Source organism: Cucurbitaria berberidis (assembly GCF_010015615.1).
Source record: "Cucurbitaria berberidis CBS 394.84 unplaced genomic scaffold K460scaffold_2, whole genome shotgun sequence".
Classification (NCBI taxonomy): Eukaryota; Fungi; Ascomycota; class Dothideomycetes; order Pleosporales; family Cucurbitariaceae; genus Cucurbitaria; species Cucurbitaria berberidis.
In genome coordinates, this window is record NW_024468936.1 from 2,981,325 (window position 1) to 2,997,970 (window position 16,646).

The following is a 16,646-nucleotide window of genomic DNA, read 5'->3' on the forward strand; positions in this document are numbered from 1 at the left end:
TTTCTCCAAAATTCTGAGATCACTGAGATGCGATACCTTCTCGAATCGAGCCTTAGCCGCTTGCTACTCTTGTGCGTCTTTTCAGCTTCCACAATATCCCATGGTGTCGCCAGTCAAAGCTCAGGTTATACCAACGGCGATGGCGCAGCACCAACAGCAACCATCGATATTGGTGTAGTCATCGGAAAGACCACCACACTGCCCACGGCAACAGGATCTGTAAATCAGTTCCTTGGTATCCCATTTGCACAATCCCCACCCGAAAGATTCTCCCCACCGCAGAGTCCCCCTCGTGCTGCCGCGCCCATCAATGCTACGACATGGAAACCAGCTTGCATTCAGGAGTTCCGCTGTACGTCCCAGAACGAAAGCTCCATTTCGAAACAAGAGCTAACCGCGTTAGATCCATTGGCAAGCGCGAACATGGTAAAACACATCTTCGATAATCCGTCGCCACTAGAATCGGAGGACTGCATGTATCTCAATGTCTATGCTCCGTCCACACCGGCGGGTGGCGCTGGTAGGCCGGTCTTGTTCTGGTTATTCGGTGGCTCGTTTCAGTTTGGGAGTGCGGGTAAGTGGATCTATCTCAGCCTTCCGATAGTGAGTTAAATACTTACTATAACTTCAGGGCTAGCACTATACGATGGCAGTTCTTTCGCCGCTTACGAAGATGTCATTGTTGTGACAACAAACTACAGAACTAATGGTGGGTGATTCGTCTTGGATGCTTTCTACGTCTCCTAATAGTTTGTAGTATTTGGCTTTCCAAGCTCGCCGGAACTACCATTAACAGGACATAATCTCGGATTTCTCGACCAGCGCTTTGCTCTCGATTGGGTGCAGCGGAACATCCATGCTTTTGGCGGTGACCCATCCAAAGTTACGCTCTTTGGCGAGAGCGCAGGGGCTTGTAAGTAACATCGGTGTACGAGTTTCAGGCACGGGATATACTAACTTATCTTGACCTTTAGTCTCCATCGATTCGCTACTTACAAGTTATCCTAAAGGTAGCTCGCCGCCGTTTCGAGCTGCTATCCTGCAAAGCGGGCAGTTTAGCTACCGCGCCCCTTCTCCTTCGAGCATCCCCGCGTGGTACAACCTTACGACACAACTTGGATGTCCGGGCACTTATAGCAGCAACTTGACTTGTGTTCGAGCAGCAAACGCGACAGCCATCAAGAACATTGTCGACATGAACTCACTTATCTTCAGTCCTGTGGCCGACAATGTTACACTCGTAACAAATCCAGCAGCGCGCCGCCTAAGCGGGGATATCGCGTTCGTACCGGTCCTAGGTGGAAACAATGCTCAAGAAGGACGGTAAGATCCTCCACGAAAAGTGATCATTCTTTTGCTGATGAAGTACAGAGTGTTCACTATGGGACAAACTAATGCAAGTACATTCCTGAAAAAAACCTTTGGCGACGCCGTTGTCGCATTCCTCCCCGCCATCGAAGCTGCCTATCCTATTGGCAGCAAGGGCATCTATAACGGTAATGACCAAAGTGCACAAATTGTCACAGATTTTATATACCAATGTGTAGGCAAACCCTATGTTTCGTTCGGATTATCTTCGTCTTCATTTCTAACATCATAACAGCCAGCAGCTCTATGGGCCGACGCCACCACTTCCATTGGGATCCCCGCGTGGCGCTACTACTTCAACGCTTCCTTCACCAACACTCAAGCTGTCCCCAATCTCGGCGTATACCATGTCTCAGAAATACCGCTCGTTTTCCGCACATATAGCCAAGTTAACGCAACTACCCAAGAGCATGCATTGGCTCAATTCATACAGGGCGCATGGGCTAGGTTTGCAAAGAACCCGTTGGCCGGGCCTGGATGGAATAAGATAGGTACCGGTGGTGAGGGTACTATCTTGTACGGTTCCTCTGACCAGATACGTGGCGGACTACTTCGAGGCCAAAACGCGAGTGTTGCGCATGGGGACTGGAATTTGGGTGTTCTTGGTAATGTGGGCAGTGTCATGGGAAGCGGTGTTACTGTGTTGCCTCAATCAGACCTGGACTTTAGGTGCAGTTTGTGGAAGCCCTTGTTCAAGTCTTTTGTTGGTGCGGAGGGAATGCCACCGTCTTTGTAGATGGACTATACTTTTGTTGGCTTCGACCGACTGGTATACTTCTCAGTTGTTGAGAACTTTGTATTATAATAAAATAGCATAATATTACCGAAGGCTGGGCTTCAACATTGAAGCTCACCTTAGAACTGAGCTTTCTTTTCCGAATCGCAACAATGGAATCAACTTTAGAGTAGAGTTGGAGTAGATATAGTTGAAGGAAAGATAGGAGGAGGAAATCTAATACGGAAGCCTCAATCCTTCCCGTGTTCCCACAGTTAGATACCAAAGCGCCTTTAATGATTCTCATAAGTACTATTGGGGAAATAGCTCTTCGCTAGGCAGCACACACGACTAGGAAGCCAAAATGTATCAGATGCTTTTGAGACGTAACATGCATTTTGTTGCAACACCGCTTTTACGATTTGCAGGGAGCTTCCGAGCTTTACAGCTTATTCTTCTCTCTCGTAACATGCATAACTAATTCGATCGAGTTATTCTATTATGCGATCAGCCTTGGAATGTGCGGTTTAAGTGGCGTTGTGGCTTGACCTTGTGGCGGATAGCCGAAGTTCGGTGCCGACGAACTTCGTTTCTGCACGTTGCCCATATCACTCATATCTACGACCAATTCACACCGCGCATACTGCTATTGGGAATTGATCTAATTCTACCATTATAGGAGCAATGCCTGACGTGCAGCCATGGCATTCGTTACCGCCCGACCTAGTGGAGCTTCAGATTGGCCAAATCGATCTTTTGATGGCGATGTACCCCGACGAGATCGTTATTGAAGAAGACTGCGAGCGGGATCTCGATGCTTTACGCAAAGCCATTGATAACAGCTCTAGTGTTGTCTCCAATGGCGCGCAAAAGATTGCAATAACCCTTGACTTACCAATCGCTACGTCTGGAGAAGAACCATCATGTCCCAAAACGTTGCGTTTAGACCTCAGTGTGCCATTTGTTTACGAAGGCAACACACAACCGCAGGATCCACCTGAGATCAAAGTCCGAATACAGCAACCATCATGGATGAGCAGAGCAGCAACAGCCAAGATCATGTCACAATCACCAGAAGGCGAGGATCTACTAGGCGTCATCGAGCATATCAAAGAAACAGCCGCGCAACATCTCATAAACTCCGATAAGAAAGTGGACGATGCTGATGCCGTCACCACTGGTAATGGGCCTCTTGTGCGAGTCTGGTTTTACTTTCCCTCCATTAGCACACGCTCCAAACGCGATGACTTCATCAAGTACGCACCATCCTACAATCTCACTGGCTTTCTCTACGCTGGCAAACCAGGTCTTCTCTGCGTCGAAGGAGATTCGCAAAGCATCGATGACTACATGAAGTTCATTAAGACGGAGAGCTGGGGCGATATTCCTGCGCACCACAAAAAGGTCAGCGAGCGGCATCGGGAGATTTGCGATGAGAGGGTCTTCAAAGAAATGACTGAGATTACGGATACAGTGGGTGAAAGGCGAGGCCAAAGAGCGAACAGAGGTGATATGAAAGCCGTTGAGGAGTGGCTTTTGGAAAGAGGTCTGGGTGATGCGTTCACGAAGGTGCTCATGTGATGAGCTGCAATCGAGATGGGAGCACGATCGATTGCCGGTCATACTGGTAGCTAAAACTACGGATGTATTGGTCATTTAAGAACCCTCTTACTTCACCTTCTTTCGCATTCGGGACCATACTAGCCCAACATATCTACTACGCGTCATTTTGACGGGAAGAGACAAGCTTGCCCCATGGTGGGGGTGCTACCAATATCTTTTCATTCCTGGTCTAGGCGACACGACCCTCTTGGAGAAAGGATTTTAAGACTCGGTGACAGGGTATTGTGCACCTGAGACTCTCGGCTGTATAGCAAACGACCAGAGCGTTGAAAGGTCACACCCGCGCAGTGAATGACCTCTCTCACTCACTATGATGCTACCGCTAAAACAAACGCCCGAGACGACCTCCATGAAATATAAAAATCTTTTCTAGAACCCCCACATCCTTTTCGCGCGTCAATCACTACTCGAACTAGTCTAACACCACCACGTTTGCAACCATGTTCGAACCTATGCAACCTCCTCCGCAACGCCACCGCCACCGTAGCGGCCGATTTGCCCAAGCCATTGCCGCAGCTGCACAGCGAGAGGAAAACGAAGCAAAGGCGCGGGAAGAGGAAGCTAGGGCTGCAAAGGTGGAGAGAGCGAGGATTGAAATCGAAGAAGAGATCAAGCGGAAGCTAGCTAGCGACAGCGATGAGGAGTACGAAATAAATCCACGATACGGAGTATGGGAGGCACGCCATCTTAAAGTGGAGGAGGAAGAGGAGAAGACGTCTGGATGGGTGAAAGCGTTGTTGACTTTCGGAGGAGAATGTGCTCGAGAGAAAGGGACATGGAAGGCGGTCTGCTTTACGTCGGTATTGACCGCTGTAATTGTGGTTTTTGTGTTCTGGATGGAGTGGCTATGAGCACCCATAGTCCACCGCTCCCAAGGGCATGGAAATTTTGCACCACTGCTCAGTTCTCTTTCCATAACAATGAGTTAAAGTCATGTATAAAGAAACTCTGTTATACGTGTTCTATTCACATTAGAGCTAACGCCTGAACTCCGGATACTGTTACATCATCCATGCGTAGATCCAACGGGTTTGGTTCAAATGCAGGGTATACGCTCTAAATCGCGCTCAATATAACCAAACGCCGGATCATCGACCACAATGCTACCCTAGATGGGATGTTCAGAACTGAATACCAATCGTCCGCGAGCGTGAACCTCCTTAAATCGCCATGACAGACTCTCCACCATCACGCGTAACCCTCATCCTGATGTTTACTTTCAAAAGACGGCCAGTAGCCTTCCTAATATTGCCATCGTCGTTCTTGCCAAGCGCGGTATTTGGAGAGTAGATGAGAGCTTCCCCTGTTTTAAGACACTCAATCTGCTGCATGATGGCCTTGTCGTCATCCATCGCACTAATGTGTTTCTTCAGAGCGGCGTACCAGGTAGGACTCGTGAACCGATGGACGATCGTAACGGAGCAGAGTGCGATGAGGTCCGTAGATACGGTGGGCTCTTGTGTAGAGATGACGACACGGGCGCCTTTGTGTCGTTGAAGGCGAACCAGTGTTGCCAGGTAGGCAGTAAGACTTTTCGAGCCAGGGTTGTCTAGCATATACTGAAAGATTGATTAGCGATGTCATGTAAATAAAGCGTCAAGGGAGTGGACCTTATGTGCCTCGTCGAGCACCACCATCTTGCCAGGCGTAGGAGATTGCATGTATCGTTCAAGACAAAGCTTGAAGAGTATGCATGCTGTATGAGGAGTCACGAAGGGGTCAGAGAGGTCGATGATTGTGATCTCGCCTTGCCGGAATTGTGGTTCTGGGGCCTTGCCCGTCTTATCCAAGAAGGATTCTAATAAGCCCAGTCGCATCTCGAGCATGTTGGTCTGTTTGGGGTCGAAGTTTTCCATAGCTAGTCTCTTCTTGAAAAGGTCGTAGTCAAAGACGCCTTCTTTGGTTTCCGTTGCGATAGCGCGTAGGATGCTCTCAACTCTAGCCATGTAGAGAGGGACCTCTGACTTCTCGTTAACCGCCATGAGGGCCATTAACGGTCCGATATCTAGCGCCTTAGCCTTGAGTTTAAATGGGATAACCTCAACGTTAGGAAGTCGCGCGTAGATCCTATTGATCGCAGGATTCGAGGGTGAGGTAAGTACCGTGATCTTCTTCACGCGATGGCCAGGAAATGATTTGTTTGCCGCCGCAAGAAAGGCTACTTCGCTGATGTTGAAGCCCAACCCACCATTACTAAACTCGCCATAGTTGAAAACCAAAGCGGAGACAGGAGCTTTAAGATAGCCGAGATATGGAGAAGAGAGTAGGGCATTCTCGAGCATCACAGCAGTAGTATGACTCTTTCCGCTCCCTTGAACTCCACAAATGAATGTAGAGAACGGAACGTTGGTGTTCTGGAATATCTTAGTATACGGCGCGTCTGCACCTTCCGTATAAGAGCCAAGGAAGCCGTATTGCGGGACAAGGTCCTCCACATGGGCGGAGACAATATCACCGGATAACAAAGGAGCGTTCTCAATATCTTGGCTCATGCCAGTGGCCACGCTCTTTTGAGAAATTAGTTGGTCCATCAGGCTGAAATCAGGCTTCGTGGTCATGCCGTTGAGCTGATCGGCAACCATGTCTTCCGGGGAGCTTTCGGATCCGGAGTCCGCTGCACTGGGACTTAGTGACTGCATCTATTATTAGTAATCGATCCCTCAAAGAGAATGAATGAATGCTGGAAGATGGTTACCTGCTCAGAAAGTTGAAGGTCCCGTAACTGCCTCGCAACAAAAGCAGCGTCTTTCTGTGACTGCACTCCCTTTACGCGTGTCGGGGGAGCTATTGGTTTCGCGTTTTCGAGAGAGAAGGTGAAAGGCATCCCAGAGAGTGGGGGAAACGTCTGCGCAGAGTCTGACGGCTGGCTCTTGGTATTGGGTGTGGGCGTAGGTGTGGCTTTCAAGACGACTTGCTGGGGATTTTTGACAACCTGCTGGGTTTCTTTGGCAACTTGCTGGACTTCTTTGACATCGATAGAAGGTTGAGCCCCGGCCTTGGGGTAGGACTTGTGAGATCTGTCCTTTTGGACTAGATTTGGGTCTTTGAGATAGAATGCATGTCCTGGTCGTCTGCGAAGACTAGGGAGCGTGAGCAGAGGCTTCCAGTATTCGAAAGATTTCTTCTTACTCTTGCAGCGTTTTCTTGATCTCTTTTTCTCTGTCAGGGTTCTTCTGGGTGAGCAGCTGTGCGAAGGATTTCCAGCCGATGAAGCCTTGATTGACAAATCCCTTGTCATGATACAGCTGGTGAATCCATTGTTGTAGCTCATTCTCCATGGTTGGACCCGGGACCTGATGTGTCGGGGATAGAATGTCTGCCTTATCCTGGGGATAGATAGGTGTGCTCGACACCGTCGATGTTGTCTCCTGGTGCGCTGCAGGTAGTGTATCTGCCTTAGCCTCGGGGTAGATAGATGTGCTTGATACTGTCGATTTAATCTCCTGATGCGCCAATGTGCCCTGTTCTTGGAGCCTGTTAATTATTAGTTAAACACTACATTGCGTAGCCCATCCCTGTTGACGCACTCTTTCACAACCTTCTTTCGTAGTGTCTTATTAAGAAGATCAGTTCTAGCATTGGCGAGAAGCGCGTGAGCATGGGAAGGATCTCTAAATCGGCCTTGTGCGTCCCTCTCGACGTCTTTACAAAGGTGCTAGTATGGTCAGCTTGAAGGGAATGCGCCAAGCGCCGAGGAACTCACAGTACAGATCTCTAGATTGAGCCTAAAGCACGTCAGATAAGAGCGGGGTTGCAGATAGGGAGTATTCACTTCTTGAGCCCATCATCGATCCCCTGGGTCTCGTTTGGGCGCTGCTCGTGGAGGATGGTTCGGAGTAGCTCCAAGTCGACTTTTCCTATCGGTTGACGATACCAGTCGCAAAAATGGTCGTGATACGCGGTCCGCACCCACTTTTCCATTGTAACTAGTCGTTGGAACTTGTGAAAGGGGAGCCAAAGAAAAATCTAGATGTTTAATAGCAGACTGATGAGTGCGGCTGTGCGACAGGCAAATGATCTGGAGCGCGTAGCGCAACTACCAGTATGAGGTACGTGCAGTGCCCCTGGTCTGTCTTTCGCGATTCCCGGCAGCTCGGCATCCCGTCACCTCCACCTTCACGTTCTCTGTAGATATGTGTATTCTAGGAGGTGCAGTGTCTTCGCGCAACTCTCTAGATATCAGCAGAATTTCCCGCATTTCTATCTGAGTTTTCATTATTGCTTGTGTGATAGTTTAAAAAGTAGTTCTTGGGCTAGGCGCGTTGACGCGTCGACGCGACGACGCGTGTTAAACTTTATTTTTCCTACTTCTTTTTTTTTGCATATTTTCCACCAGCCCTTCGCCCTGTTGTAACACGTTGGGTGCTCTTCGCACACACCTTCACATGGCATCTAGTGTTGCCTACCATAAGTTAGCTAATAAAAGCTTGCTATGTAAAAAGGCTCGACAATGGCTTCTCTGCTTTGTCCGTCACGTACGACGAATATGCAGGGGTCTGAAACGACGGGAAAATGATGAGACGAGTGCGAGATACAGTTTTGATTGGGTAGTCTGATGGGTCATGTCATTTTCTGGTCTTGTAGAACCCCTGCAACTTTCCGTTGGAGGTGGCGTGTGCGATATAGTAATGTGTGTTCGACTATGAACATCGCGGTGCGAAAGTTACGGCTGATGGATTTGTTCGCTTGCCCAAGGCAAACTTCGGTATCTACTAGTACTCATGCTCTTGAATTCCTACCCGGCAATTCATCGTTCTGATGCACCGTTGTTTTCACGACTATGTGACCTGCGTTCTTTGCAAGCTCTTCCTGGCTACTATGCGTATCGTTCCAGAACATGTCGGGCCTATCCCGTTTCGCTCGTCCATTTGAACTAACTAAACTCTTCATCTTGATCTCGTCGGTACCCTGTTTCATGTACCCTTGAGCGTTGTATGATGCCTTCTTGGATGAGTTCATGCGTTTACGAATGAGGACGGCGAAGGCGGGAGAACATCCGATGATGATGGCTACGACGGAAGTTAGTCAAGCTCTATTATTGAGCAATCGGTGTAGGCTGGCGTACCCATAGAGCATTCAAGAACTGTCCACAATAGCATCCACTTTGGTTCTGGCGTCCTGGTTTTGCCGCGGCCATCGACACCAAGTTGTACGACACGGAGCGTGGCGAAGGCAATACATATGAACCCGGAGCCGAAGAGAACAAAGACGCCCATCTTCTGGGCTTTCGGCATCTGAAGATTCCACGTCAGGCGGATTGGCAGGAACATGACTATCATAAATTAGCTTGATCGCAACGACTAATGGATGATACGTGACGTACTTGCGAGATCGGTCGCAACATCGACAGAATAAGCGAAATATAAGCTGAAGATGATCCGTTGATCTTCGTTGGCTGTGCCACCGCATCTTCCTTTAGAAAACTTTTCCTTAAGATTGTTGCAGGTAAAGATGCTGCTAAAAACACTTCCAATCCATGACTACGATGCAGTTAACAAGCCATAAATGCAGGAGGAAGATGGCAACAACTGACAATCAGACAGAAAGCAACGATACCCCACCAAATCTTCCAATAGACACCCGCGACTCCAGCCAACAACTTGCGATAAAGTGTCAACAGGGACATCTTTACTGCGAACAAGAGCGTATAGAAGCACATCTGACCCGCTGTGATGAGCCTCAGCATAGTCGCCCCATCTGCCATCATCGTCGCGTAAGGTTTCCTTTCGCCCCCTATAACTGCATATACCCTGAACATTGGAGGGACGACCAGGATATAGCAGCTCCATAATGCTACGTAAAGAGCGTAGGAAAAGTAAATGAAGAGGTCCGGTAGCTCGAGAGTCTTTCGCTTCGAGATGTGAAGGGCCGCTCGCGAAAGGATAAAGATGGACGTTAGGACGAGCATGGCAGCGTTGGTACGCACCAGCTCGTCTCTAGTGATGGGTGTCTTTGGTGCCGCAGCCATAGCGAATCGAGTGCGGTCCGGTATGAATGGAACGAGGGGACGATGCACCAACGACCTCCGCGGGATCACGGTGGCATACTCAGGATCTAAACATTCTAACGGAGTTGATATCCAAGAAGTCCTAGACCGCAGGAGTGACAGCAACCCTGAATTTACACATGTAGACGGGTCATGAGGGGCCCTAGCAGGCTCTCGATCCCAACAACAGGGCTTACCACTCAAGACACTGGCAGGTAATAGCTGTGCTCCGATAACCGTAATATGGAACAGAAACACGGCTGCCCTTCGAGCAGGGTTTGGAGCCAATAGTTGGTACCTGCCAAGCTTGGCTGCCGAAGCGTTCGACATTGGCATTCAGGGCATTCCACGTGCCTTGTAAAAAATCCAAGAGGATTACTTCGAAACGTGCCTTTTCTCTATCTCACAAACGCTGCAACCTTAGAGTATGTTGTCTTCGAAGTGTTGATACGCCAAGCTTGGTTTCGTTCTTGCAAGTCAATCTGGACGTAGTTCCAAGTTCAGGCATTGCTGCTCCCTCAAGGCACGCAATCCACTAGAAGGATTGTAACTGATGCGACTACCCTTGCTCAATTGTGAATAGGTTCGATAGTGAGACTTGGCCCAGATCCCCATTGGCTATAGCGCCGAAAGGATGCTGGCAGTTGCCTGGAGGAATGACTTGTCAGACATTGTGAACCTTTTGAGGCAGGAGAAAACTCTTCATATTACTAGCAGGTCTGATTTTGGCCCTAGGTGTTCTTTCCTTTCCTCGCCAGCGCAAAAGCTGTGGGGTGAAAGATGTCCCCAACGCCGCACACGAAGTGGACCCTTAGTGGGGCGATGCGTATGTAAGGGGCGTATAGGTTGTCAATCACGGACGGCACGCCCATGGCCAGCGGCCCGTTCTTAGCACGGAACGGATAGTCGTTTTGAGCATGCTGCATCATTTGAGGCGGTCTTGCTAGGATGGTGCTGCGGTGTCTTCCTTCGTCTGCGTTTAGCGTGCACGTGCCCACGTAATCCAACCACTCGAAACCAGAGATGCCATTGCTCATCCGCCAGTATTCCCTTCTACATTTCGTTGGACTGTGAATTTCTGTGAGGATGTTTACGCACTAATCCGCTAACAAGAGCAAAAAGCAACTCACAGCTCATCAATACCGCGGAATTGTGCTCACCATCCTAGTCGCGACATGCGTTAGCTCTCGAAGCGAGTTGAAAGGGATTCCCATCAAAAGATCAGGCCCAACGCACTTTAACAGATTACACTTCGTCACCGCCTCTCAATCTCCAACGTTTACCCCCTACCCATGAACATTTCCTAACCCGGCATAATGGTTCATGGCAACGGCAAGCGAGCTGTCTCGGCGCAATCTCATCCCGCATTCACCAATCGCTATCCGCGGATGAATGTCTTGAGCCGATAATAAAATAAATTGAAGGGAAGCTGCACTGTATTGCATGCCCCGTTGTCTGTTCCTTGGATCACGTCAGTCAGGTTCCTGGTTTTACTATTCACACAACACAACCCAGGATGAAGGCCTCCTCCTTCTTTGCCATTGGCGCTCTCACTGCAGGGGTGTTTGCTCAGGAGGGTATCTTCGAGACGGCAGATTTCAACATCACCGAGGCCCTCATTGTTAATGGTGTCAATGTCTCTGCTATTCCCGAGCTCGATTCTTTGGTGGAGCGTTCCCTTTTCAGCGGATGTTCGATCGCTGTTCGTCTCCGAATGTCACCTTTCACTTCCTGGTCAAGTTACTAACCACCTCTAGTGTTCTGCTTTGAGCACCATCTACGGCAGCACGAAGCTACTATCCGAGGGGACGTCGACTTACGATGCCTTCACTAGCGGCTATTGGAGCGCTCAACAAGGCACCGTTAACCCTCGCTGCGTCTTCAAGCCGACAACCCCTATTGAAGTATCTTCCCTGGTACTACTGTCACGCCTTACCCAATGCCCCTTCGCCGTGAAGGGTGGCGGCCATGCTGCCTTTGCTGGTGCATCAAGCATTGATGGGGGCATCACGGTGTCAATGGAGACCTTCAAGAAAGTTACAGTATCCAGTGACAAAAAGACTGCAGACATTGGTCCTGGAAATCGTTGGGTGGATGTATATACCACGCTTGAGAAGTCTAGCGTCGGTGTTGTAGGTGGCCGCGTAAGTCTTTCCCGATTACCGTAGAGCTCACGCTGACATATTTCAAGATGGCCCCAGTCGGTGTTCCAGGCCTTTTGCTCGGTGGAGGCATCTCCTTTTTCTCTAACAAGCTTGGATGGGCCTGCGACAACATAGCCAGTTACGAAGTTGTTACGGCATCAGGCATCGTAGTTACTGCCAGCGCCACTAGCTTCCCAGACCTCTACTGGGCCCTGCGAGGAGGCGGTAACAATTTCGGTATCGTCACTAACTTCAAGCTGAATGCTTTCCCTCTGGGCAAGATGTGGGGTGGCCAGCGTATCTACACCGAGAACAACTTTCCAGCAGTCCTTGATGCCATTTATAAATTTGCGACTGTAACCTCTTCGCAGGACACTGACGCGGCACAAATAGTTGTAAGTCTTGGCTTGAACTTCGTCGACGAGTATGGTGGGTTAACCCTTCGCGCAGTCATTTGGAAGCATTGCACAGCTCGGCAAGATTGCCATCGTTCAGATGCACTACGCTCAACCCGTCTCGAACGCGTCCGTATTCAATGACTTCAACGCCATTCAACACGTCCAATCCAATACCGCCGTCTCCTCCCTCGCGGACCTGACGATCAAAATGAATGAAGGCGCTGCAGACGGCCTCCGCCAAACACAATGGGACGTCTCCTTCAAAGTCAACCGCGATCTGTTCACCTTCCTTATCAACACGTTTTACACCCTTCTTCCGGACGTTCAAAACCTACCTGGTGCTTTCCCAACAATCTCCATCCAAGCCATTACCGCTGGCCAACTGAAGGGCATGCAGAAGAATGGTGGCAACGCACTGGGTCTCGATGCTGCAAAAGGCCCCTACTTTATAATGAATATGAGCTCAAGATGGAAGAATGCGGCGGACGATGCTGCTATTCTCAAGTTTTTCAGCACTATCATCAAGCAGGTCAAGGCGGAGGCGCAGAAGAAGGGCCTCGACAATGCTTACATCTACATGAACTATGCAAGCCAGTTTGAAGACCCGATTGCAAGCTACGGAGCAGGAAACGTAGGGAGGCTGAAGCAAGTCTCTGCGCGATACGACCCAGCAGGCGTGTTCCAGAATCTGCATCCGGGTCACTTCAAGTTGGTGAAGGGCCCGCCAAACCCGAACATGCCGTAAGCACAGCACAAGTTATTGATAGACATGATGGTAAAAGAGGACATGCATATGCGCAGGGATTAATAAGTACAATACATAAAAGTACAGAAAATACTACGTAATGTTTTAGAAGACAACACTCACAGCCTTGACCGCACTTTCAACCCTCTTTCTACCCGCGTATCCAATCCTTCAAACTGGCCATAGAAGAGCGCCGTCTTCTCCTCGAGCCGGTAACATCCAACGGCACGTCGAGGCTCATCCGTGGACTATCTATACTTCTCCTTCCCTTGTGCTCTGTGTCGACCACTACAACGACCACGGTGCAGTTGTCCGCACCTCCCCTCAACGCCTCTCTGCTCGTCAGTTCTTCGGCAATGTCTTTTGCTGCTTTGCCTTGGTTCCACCGATCGACCGCCAAGCGCGTGACTTCCTCTGCGTCCTTGGCGTCGCCCACGCCATCGGATGCGAGAAGGATTAACGACTGGCCCTGCAAATGTCGGATACTGGAGTGTGCTTTGTTTGATACGAGGTTCTCCTTGACTGTCTTGCCTGGTGCAACGCCCGTGTGCACTCCCGCCAGATCCGACAGGTCGTGGCCTGCGAGCCGATTGACGCGGGGCTTCTTATACTGGACGTCGCCCAGTGCGCGCGCCATGCTTACACCGCCAATTCGCGGTATGCCTGTGATGTAGTTGATTTCGCCGCCTGCTTGTTCGATTCTCTTTCTTTCCTCTGGGTTATCCGGCGCGTGCTCTTCGCTTAGTACTTCGACTTTCCAGCCTTCCTCACTGATTGCGTTGCCGTCATCACTACTTCCGCCAACGATGACGGAGTCGAACTGGTGCTCGGAGAAGACGACGTGTGAGTCTCCCAGATCTACTTCAATAAGGACACCCTGTTTGGTGTCGATGAGTGCTAGAGCTACCGTCGACCCGCCCCTCAGGTCCGCGCGATCCAGGTCCTTGTCCACAGCTTTGATGGCCCGCTGAATCGCTTGCTTGTACTCCTCTGGCTCCAGGGTTCTAGACGTCGCTGCGAACTGTTGCTCGATATGTGTCACCAAGTGCTCAGAGACATAGTCCACCGTCTCTGTGCCGCCGCTAAACTCCCATTTAGAAGACTGTTGGATGGGGGGGTTATAGATGGAACAGAAAGAGACCTACTGGCCGTCATAGACTGCGAAGAGTCCGACTTCTTTCCGCGACTTCAGTTGTCCTATGTTGAGCGCACAATAGCGATCCTCCTGATCTGCTCGTGATCCCAGAATCTGTGGGGCCCCAGACACGAAGTTAGCCCTGGATCTGCGGCACGCGACAAAACAAGGAACGCCCATGCACTTGTACGCACCGTGCTGACACCGTAGTCGACGATGTTTACTGAAGGCATTGCTTTTTCGGGCTCTCAACAAAGTCGATATTGGCTGTCCTCTTTGCTCGACTTCACGTCTGCTATATCTGCCTGCTCCGTCCGCACTGCGTTTTTTCAGCTTTCCGCTTTGGGTCGGCAAGAGGGGCTGGGCGAAGCGATTAGCGACCACGCGACATGACGACGTCATCGAGCCAATACCACAACGAGGAACTTATATCGCGCGGAGTAATTGGATCCACAATGCCTCTGTACAGCCTCAATTGCAATAATTCTCTCGTGGGTCTGCTTGCGTTATTTGCATGTGCTTGGCCGACAAAATACCGCATGCACCTATTAGGCATCAAAACTCTTCAAACCACTGCGGCCGCCCAGCCATGACGTTGTTAAAGAATTGCTTGGTATCCCTTTTCTTAGATTGAAACAGGTTTGTAGACTGCATAGTGCAATGTGGAGTGCTTTGCAGTATGAGCAAGTGTCCCATGTTGTTTCCATCTCAATATCAGATCTCAAACACCATCCACGACATGCCGACCAGGCGTGTGGTGTCCAGCCATAGCTACAGCCATCGCCCGTCGCTCATATCAAACGAAAGGTTCTCCCTACCCCTTACTGATAGCACTGGTATTCATCCACTCCTGTCTGAGCTTCCTCCAAACCCCATCACCTCTGAAACCCCAAGCCCACTTCTCCTTCTTCAAGTCATCCATAGTCTCCTTGAGAAAGGCTTCTTCCTTCTCAAAAGCTCCGTCATCTTCTCTCTTTGATCTCATCTTCCTCACCTCAGCCATCAACTCCTCGCAAGCAATGTCTTCACTCATCGTCTGTACCACCACATCGCAACATTCCTCAAACTCCAAGCCATATCCATATACCAGGTCCTTGACCGTCTCTATGGCTCTCCTGTCTTTCCGTAACCATTGTAAAAGAGAGTCTGGTTTCTCAAATGCATCCACACCCTCAATCTCAACCCTACACATTGGGCACGTCCGATGCGGGTACTTCGCCTCATCAATCTTCGGCGTGACCATCCACTGCGCGAGGCACGCTTTGCCGATGATGTGGCCACAGTGTTTGATGCGGACGGGGTAGTCGGCGAGAAGCTCGGAGATTGGAAAGGCGGATAGGTCGTTGTAGGAGGATTGACATATGGGGCAACAGCCGGCGTTGTCGTCGATGGTGGAGGGAGTACTAACTGTTGTGAGGACGGAGAGCGGTATCGCGCAAGCAAACTGGTCGACTTTAATCAACCGGGCTTTCTCGAAAATTAGTTCCCTGGTTTCTTCTATTTCGGCATCCATGGGTGCTGCGCGGTGGGTACGTGCGGTGCGAATTGCTGCAAGCTCACTGACATCCTTTAGATGCTCCGCAAAGTTGAGGTGTAGAACCAGCGCGAAGGCTGCCTTCAGCCGATCCTCTGGCGATGTGAGTTTGCAATGCGTAAGCGCCATATACAGCTTCTCCATGTCCTTCCCCGACCACTCGCCCTCTCCGCCAGCTAATTCTTTCTCGACTGCAACTCTAAACATTCTCATCTCGCGCTCTCGACCAAATAGTTGGTCGTGACAGTCCAAGATACCGAAAAGCCAGTTGCGAGCTTGAAGTGCTTCTTGGACAAGCTTGTCATCGGTCATAACATTGAGTCGCGAAGTGGGTGACGAAGAAGGGAAATGCTGCTGTTCAAGTTTTCGAATAGCATCGGATGAAGTAGGTAGTATGCTCTTTGGGTCTTTATGCTCTTGCCCAAACTTTTGTAAACTTCGGAGGTTGCGCATGCGGAGACGGACGCGCTGATACACTATAGCAATCAGTCAACTTCCTTCTTGATGCGAGTTGATATCTGGATGCAGTTGTTGACTTACCCGCTGCGCTTGCTGGCGCATGCCTTGCCTGTGGTATTAGGTCCTCGATATTGACTGGCATGGTTGTGTGACTCTCCGCTGGCTTTGCGTGCAGTAGCTTTAATGCAATCATGGTGGAGTGGTCAAGTGGAAAGAGCAGGCTGGAGTGCAAGTGAACGCCAGTCGCGTGTACCTAGATCGGAGTGGGGCGGACCGTTTGCGCCCGACACGTGATTATGGATGCCTACCTCAGGTGTAGAAACACTGGACACAATATCCTGCAAACCATTTTGCCAAACCCAATCTTCAGATGGAGTCTTTCGTAGCCGTCACGTTGCAGTGGCGTTGTTGGGTCGTGAGTGTTAGCTAATAAGATTCAGAAAATCATTATGAGATATAAAGATATTCGTAAAGCTCAGTTAATCTAGAATACATCTGCTGCTTTCTGCCTGAGATGACTTTCGAACGATTCGAATATA

At 49.9% G+C, this 16,646-nt stretch overlaps 9 protein-coding genes across 9 annotated transcripts; 4 read left to right on the forward strand and 5 right to left on the reverse strand.

Moving 5' to 3' along the window:
* Positions 1-27: 27 nt before the first annotated feature.
* On the forward strand, positions 28-612 carry K460DRAFT_275897 (alpha/beta-hydrolase; the record flags this gene model as incomplete). Its single annotated transcript, XM_040928075.1, has 2 exons — positions 28-352; positions 404-612. 2 exons carry the CDS (start codon positions 28-30, stop codon positions 610-612), a joined length of 534 nt encoding a protein of 177 aa, XP_040790596.1.
* Positions 613-756: 144 nt separating this feature from the next.
* Positions 757-2,104, forward strand: K460DRAFT_279959 (alpha/beta-hydrolase; the record flags this gene model as incomplete). The annotated part of the gene is made up of 4 exons (XM_040928370.1): positions 757-913; positions 975-1,323; positions 1,372-1,543; positions 1,604-2,104. Coding segments are annotated over 4 exons (1,179 nt in total), but the record flags the coding sequence as incomplete, so codon positions are not given.
* Positions 2,105-2,767: 663 nt separating this feature from the next.
* K460DRAFT_374968 (uncharacterized protein) lies at positions 2,768-3,664 on the forward strand (the record flags this gene model as incomplete). The annotated part of the gene is made up of 1 exon (XM_040934720.1): positions 2,768-3,664. One exon carries the CDS (start codon positions 2,768-2,770, stop codon positions 3,662-3,664), a length of 897 nt encoding a protein of 298 aa, XP_040790598.1.
* Positions 3,665-3,891: 227 nt separating this feature from the next.
* K460DRAFT_67248 (uncharacterized protein) lies at positions 3,892-4,785 on the reverse strand. Its single transcript, XM_040938619.1, has one exon. The coding sequence runs from the start codon at positions 4,620-4,622 to the stop codon at positions 4,119-4,121; it is 504 nt and encodes a 167-aa protein (XP_040790599.1). The 5' UTR covers positions 4,623-4,785; the 3' UTR covers positions 3,892-4,118.
* An 81-nt stretch (positions 4,786-4,866) lies between these two features.
* On the reverse strand, positions 4,867-6,264 carry K460DRAFT_279645 (uncharacterized protein; the record flags this gene model as incomplete). The annotated part of the gene is made up of 2 exons (XM_040928347.1): positions 4,867-5,265; positions 5,317-6,264. The coding sequence occupies 2 exons, from the start codon at positions 6,262-6,264 to the stop codon at positions 4,867-4,869; spliced, it is 1,347 nt and encodes a 448-aa protein (XP_040790600.1).
* A 107-nt stretch (positions 6,265-6,371) lies between these two features.
* Positions 6,372-7,683, reverse strand: K460DRAFT_67261 (uncharacterized protein). Its single transcript, XM_040938620.1, has 4 exons — positions 7,479-7,683; positions 7,410-7,431; positions 7,234-7,361; positions 6,372-7,180 (listed from the first exon to the last, which is right to left on the reverse strand). The coding sequence occupies exons 1-4, from the start codon at positions 7,625-7,627 to the stop codon at positions 6,832-6,834; spliced, it is 648 nt and encodes a 215-aa protein (XP_040790601.1). The 5' UTR covers positions 7,628-7,683; the 3' UTR covers positions 6,372-6,831.
* A 327-nt stretch (positions 7,684-8,010) lies between these two features.
* K460DRAFT_393221 (uncharacterized protein) lies at positions 8,011-9,674 on the reverse strand (the record flags this gene model as incomplete). Its single annotated transcript, XM_040935928.1, has 5 exons — positions 8,011-8,108; positions 8,446-8,715; positions 8,772-8,978; positions 9,030-9,186; positions 9,240-9,674. The coding sequence occupies 5 exons, from the start codon at positions 9,672-9,674 to the stop codon at positions 8,011-8,013; spliced, it is 1,167 nt and encodes a 388-aa protein (XP_040790602.1).
* A 1,075-nt stretch (positions 9,675-10,749) lies between these two features.
* Positions 10,750-13,096, forward strand: K460DRAFT_333663 (FAD-binding domain-containing protein). Its single transcript, XM_040930888.1, has 4 exons — positions 10,750-11,394; positions 11,450-11,836; positions 11,884-12,231; positions 12,287-13,096. Exons 1-4 carry the CDS (start codon positions 11,209-11,211, stop codon positions 12,977-12,979), a joined length of 1,614 nt encoding a protein of 537 aa, XP_040790603.1. The 5' UTR covers positions 10,750-11,208; the 3' UTR covers positions 12,980-13,096.
* Positions 13,097-13,130: 34 nt separating this feature from the next.
* K460DRAFT_374973 (protein serine/threonine phosphatase 2C) lies at positions 13,131-15,960 on the reverse strand (the record flags this gene model as incomplete). The annotated part of the gene is made up of 4 exons (XM_040934721.1): positions 13,131-14,061; positions 14,125-14,228; positions 14,309-14,337; positions 14,940-15,960. The coding sequence occupies 4 exons, from the start codon at positions 15,958-15,960 to the stop codon at positions 13,131-13,133; spliced, it is 2,085 nt and encodes a 694-aa protein (XP_040790604.1).
* Positions 15,961-16,646: the final 686 nt, after the last annotated feature.

Excerpts from the sequence above, each read along its gene's own strand:
- K460DRAFT_67248 (XM_040938619.1), bottom strand. The coding sequence starts at position 4,622 with ATGGAAAGAGAACTGAGCAGTGGTGCAAAATTTCCATGCCCTTGGGAG.
- K460DRAFT_333663 (XM_040930888.1), top strand. The coding sequence starts at position 11,209 with ATGAAGGCCTCCTCCTTCTTTGCCATTGGCGCTCTCACTGCAGGGGTG. Across the intron at positions 11,395-11,449 it reads TCAGCGGATGTTCGATCGCT|TGTTCTGCTTTGAGCACCAT; the intron begins GTTCGTCTCCGA and ends AACCACCTCTAG. Across the intron at positions 11,837-11,883 it reads TCGGTGTTGTAGGTGGCCGC|ATGGCCCCAGTCGGTGTTCC; the intron begins GTAAGTCTTTCC and ends ACATATTTCAAG.
- K460DRAFT_67261 (XM_040938620.1), bottom strand. The coding sequence starts at position 7,627 with ATGGAAAAGTGGGTGCGGACCGCGTATCACGACCATTTTTGCGACTGG. Across the intron at positions 7,432-7,478 it reads ATCGATGATGGGCTCAAGAA|GCTCAATCTAGAGATCTGTA; the intron begins GTGAATACTCCC and ends GACGTGCTTTAG. Across the intron at positions 7,181-7,233 it reads CGAAAGAAGGTTGTGAAAGA|GCTCCAAGAACAGGGCACAT; the intron begins GTGCGTCAACAG and ends AATAATTAACAG.